Source organism: Vigna angularis, chromosome 1 (assembly GCF_016808095.1).
Source record: "Vigna angularis cultivar LongXiaoDou No.4 chromosome 1, ASM1680809v1, whole genome shotgun sequence".
Classification (NCBI taxonomy): domain Eukaryota; kingdom Viridiplantae; phylum Streptophyta; class Magnoliopsida; order Fabales; family Fabaceae; genus Vigna; species Vigna angularis.
The window spans coordinates 38,103,778-38,108,493 of NC_068970.1; the positions used below are offsets into that span (position 1 = coordinate 38,103,778).

General features: G+C 33.5%; 1 protein-coding gene across 1 annotated transcript; it reads left to right on the forward strand.

Moving 5' to 3' along the window:
• The first annotated feature begins 884 nt into the window (after nt 1-884).
• Nucleotides 885-3,977, forward strand: LOC108327289 (GDSL esterase/lipase At5g45960). Its single transcript, XM_052870003.1, has 5 exons — nt 885-1,285; nt 1,407-1,537; nt 2,230-2,460; nt 3,254-3,530; nt 3,651-3,977. Exons 1-5 carry the CDS (start codon nt 1,027-1,029, stop codon nt 3,842-3,844), a joined length of 1,092 nt encoding a protein of 363 aa, XP_052725963.1. The 5' UTR covers nt 885-1,026; the 3' UTR covers nt 3,845-3,977.
• The last annotated feature ends 739 nt before the right edge of the window (nt 3,978-4,716 follow it).

The following is a 4,716-nucleotide window of genomic DNA, read 5'->3' on the forward strand; positions in this document are numbered from 1 at the left end:
GGGCTCGTAGTTACAACTTTTCTAGATACTGACATCAGATGTAGATATGCAACGGATGTTGATATTCGTTCGTTGACATTCGTTTAAGAATATAACGGATACTGACATCCGTTTATAAAGTTAAAATTTTTAATCACACAAAATTAAATATTATAGAAGTACAAAAAGGGAATGAAGAGGTATAGGAAACACCTTGTGGTGGTGGAGGGAGGAACACTCCACCCCTAGGTATGGTTGAGAGGTAATCATGTATAGTAGACAAGAATCCAAACTAAGAGGAATCCAAACCAAGAGAGATTTTCGAATAGGGAAGGAAACACCCTGTGTAACATTCTTGTTAATTATAGTTTTTGTAGTTTGGAAGAATTAATATGATTTCTTTAAAAACATAAACAAAAGAGTCTTCTTATTTTTCGCTTTGCTTAGATTCTTTATGCTTGGTGGGTTTTGTCCTAGTCCGCATGACTCCTTTATACTTTTTCTTTTATTATTAATACAATCTTTTATGTCCTTCAGCACATCAAATCCTATCTATAAAAAAATAATTAAGAAAAATAAGAAATAAGAAATAGTTAGCTTTAAGCTTCATTCAAAGTTATTTTATTGTAAATTAAAAAGAAAATATATGTAACAATAAACAATTAATACCATCACTCCAGTAACATACATCCTATCTCAAATAAAAAGAAGCACTCACTTGTCAAGAAATTAAAGGTTGTTGAAGAAGGTGAGAAACCCTTGGAAATGTTGGGTGAACTTTCCTCAACCATAGCTTACCAAAACCTATTTTAGGAATGGAAAAATTATGAAATATCCGTTAAATTAAAGGGTTGTTTTGGTCACAAAAAATCCACATGGTATTTCACTCGACATCCACACAGGTCCATATGGCCGTATCTCATAGTTATTATAATACAATACATTCGAAAACTCCATTTTGCTGTTAGAGCAGGAGGAAGCTCATAACCACGTTAACTGTTCTTCGTTCTGGTCCCTCCCTCGTTTCTCATCAACATACCCAGCAACATGCAAGCCTCTTTCTCACACTCCTTTCTCTCTAAGATTTTCCTGCTTTTGATCTTGTCATGTTTTGTGGCCACCATTGAAGCTTCTAAGAAGCAGGTCTCAGCCATGTATGTGTTTGGAGACTCCACAGTAGACCCTGGAAACAACAACTTCATAGACTCCGCTTTCAGAAGCAATTTTCCACCATATGGTAGAGATTTTGTTAACCAAGTTCCCACAGGAAGGTTCACCAATGGGAAGCTTGGCACTGATTTTATTGGTATACCAACTTCTCTTTTCACTTTCTTTGCATGTTGAGTATTTAACTGTTATGTAACTTGTTCATAATTAAGATGTGCATTTACCAAAAGTGATCTCTCTTTGCTTCATGCATGTTGCAGCTTCATATTTAGGCCTAAAAGACTTGTTACCACCATATTTGGATCCGAATCTCAGCGACAAAGAAATCGTAACGGGTGTCAGCTTTGCCTCTGCTGGTTCTGGCTTTGATCCACTAACTCCAACTTTGGGTGTAAAACTCCTGTTTCTCTTTACCTTCATTTTTTTTTTTATTTCATTTGTAATGATGTTGTCGTAGAGATTTTATATACAAGTTTTTTAATATAATATTATAGTTATATAAAAGTTTATTTTAATAAGATTTATTATTTATTTCATCTATATTATTGGATTAGATAATTTTAAACACATACTTAATATTTGTTTATAATTTTTCTTTGTTTTCTCTCTTACAAGGAGTTCATCTATATTTTTAGTTTTTATTCGTTCTGAGAAATTTAGTTTAAGGTTTTCCTGAAAATGATAAATTTAGTCTATCAATGTGAATAAATTATTTTTCCGGTTTAAGTTAAATATTTAGCGGTAATGTCTTATAGTCATGAAATTAAAAATAAACTAAATTCACATGTTATTTTAAAATTATAAAATTAAAATCATCAGTTAAAAAAGAAAAAATTACTGAAAGCATATAAAAAAAACATTTCCTATGAAATTCTAAAGCAGTTGTTTTATACATGGGCTTTTACTATGTATCTTATAATAATTGTTTACTATTTTCTGCTAATAACATCATGTACCATGTCACATTAATAGAACAGACATGTTTTCACAGTTTCTGTAATTGAATACACTTTTTGCTTTCAATGGAAACCGATATATATGGATTGTACTCTCAACTAACATTGTGTTGTTTTGTCTTGGCAGAATGTGATTTCAATACCAAAGCAATTGGAACATTTTAAAGAATACAAAAAGAGGTTAGAGGGTATGCTTGGTGAGCGAAAAACCGAACATCATATGAACAGTGCTTTCTTTTTCATCAGCGCGGGTACAAATGACTACGTTATTAATTATTTTTCTGTGCCGATACGAAGAAACTATACTCCATTAACCTATGGACAGTTCTTGCTTCAGCATGTTAAAGATTTCATACAGGTTTGAATCTGATACATACACACTTTTGTTTCATTCAATATTTATATATAAAAGGTTCAACTTTGGATAAAAAGTTGTGAAAAATAAAATGCGCAGCTGCTTGCATTAAATTTGCTACAGTCGATAATTAGTTCGGAGACTACATATACTATTTAGCGAATGCCCCAACTAGACCACTTTATGGAAAACAATAATAAAAAAGAAAAATCTTGAACAACTTCATCCAGCATTTAATGAAAGTTGCTAAAAAAACCTATTCTTTTATAATCGGTGTTTGTCTATTTTACCATTTTTCATTATTTTATGTAAATCCTCAGATAACTTCCTTTTCTATATTTCAAATAAATTTCAACACTTACCCCATAATTTCATTATGGCACTCAATATTCAACAAGATGGGATTCTTTTTTTATAAAATAAAAAATAAAAGGTCGGTAATTAGTATTTAGTAGTTATAATGTTGATAAGGCAGATCAGAAAAACAAGAAAGCGTCAAGCATGCTAATCCAACAAAAAAATTGAAATCATCACAAATTTCACAGCCCAGATTGATAGAGAGAAAGTTATATAGTTACTACTTTCATTTAATTAAAACAAGTGCTCACTAACTTAAACTAAGTAGATTGTTTTTGGTTTTAGGAAAATCTCATTTTCCAATGAATGATTATATTACCCTATACTATCAATGTGGATTCACTTTTAATATGTTTTAATGTGAAACCAACACATAACAACATCATGAAATTTATGTTTAGAATAAATAAGTAATTAACACAAGTTGGTGTGATTATAGAATTTATGGAAAGAAGGTGCAAGAAAAATAGCTTTGGTTGGACTACCTCCAATGGGGTGCTTACCGATCGTGATCACATTGAATTCCCATAATGTGATTTTCGAGCGTGGTTGTGTAGACAAGTATTCAGCTGTTGCGAGACATTACAATATGATGCTTCAACATGAATTGTTCTTAATGCAACTAAACTTCTCCAATGTTCCTCTGGGTGCCAAAATCTCGTACATCGACATATATGAACCCTTGAACAATATGATCCAATCGCATGAAAATTTTGGTTAGATAAATCTAAACCCTTGATTTGGTCATCATTTCACCGTACTATTACCTAAATAGATAAGCTTATATAAGTAATTAATTAAGTTTCTTGTATGTGTGTTATGTGTTTTGTTGGTAGGTTTTGATGAAGTTGATCATGGTTGCTGTGGAAGCGGTTACATCGAAACAACCTTTATGTGTAATGGGTTTTCATTCGTGTGCTCTGATCCATCAAAGTTTGTCTTCTGGGATTCAATACACCCTACGGAAAAGGCATACTTTCGCCTATTTATGGTAGCTCGTCCCAACATCGATGCCCTAATTAACGCCTAGAATCGATTCCTCTCGTTTATATATTATATACACTTGTTAATTCTATTTGCTTAGTGTTGGAAATTTAGAATAAAAAGTCTTGTTTGTACCAAACTAAAAGGGCTTTATGGAAAATAGAAAAATAACAAGTTTTTTCTTATTTGTATAAAAACACCCTTGTTTTTCTTGCATCTTCCTAGTTTTAGTACTATATATACTCTTATAATTTTGATTCCCTCGTAAATTCTTAAGTTAACGTTACTTATTATGATTATCGATTAGTTAACTTAAAAAATTGTCATCAAGATTGTTTCGGTTATGGCGCCGAGTCACCAAACTCCTTCACAATTTGCCTTCGTGTTGTCCGGTCTCGTTCCAAGCTCCGCTGCCTTGCTCTTCTGTCCGGGAAGGAACCTGTCAAAGATCCTCTGATGCCAAAGTCAGTGTATGAACCGTTCGGCAATTCAATAAAACAGTAATAAATGTGCAGTAAATGCAACCTACCTACCACTCACCTTTGACCTATATTTATAGTTTTCGTCATGGGCTTAGGATTAGTGAAAAATTAATCACGGTCCAATTTTAGCCCAATAGCTCTAATTGTTACTTACCTTGATCATGGTCTTAATGACCCAGATAAGCTTACGACCGGTCTTGGTAGCACCGTCTTGTTAGGTTGATCTTACGTGGTCTTCCTTGGACCGTCCGGTCCGTATGGTACACAAGCCCCCCAAGCCCTACTGCACGCAGTGGACGTTGGGTTGAAAGCTAACTATGTTGGTTGTAGGTATGGGAGTTCCTTTTACGGACCGTTCGTCTTTGGCCGAGGATTTATGCTGGTGAGTGCGCCATGTGACTACCGGTTTCAAGCTGTGGAAATCCTGCTGCCCTCC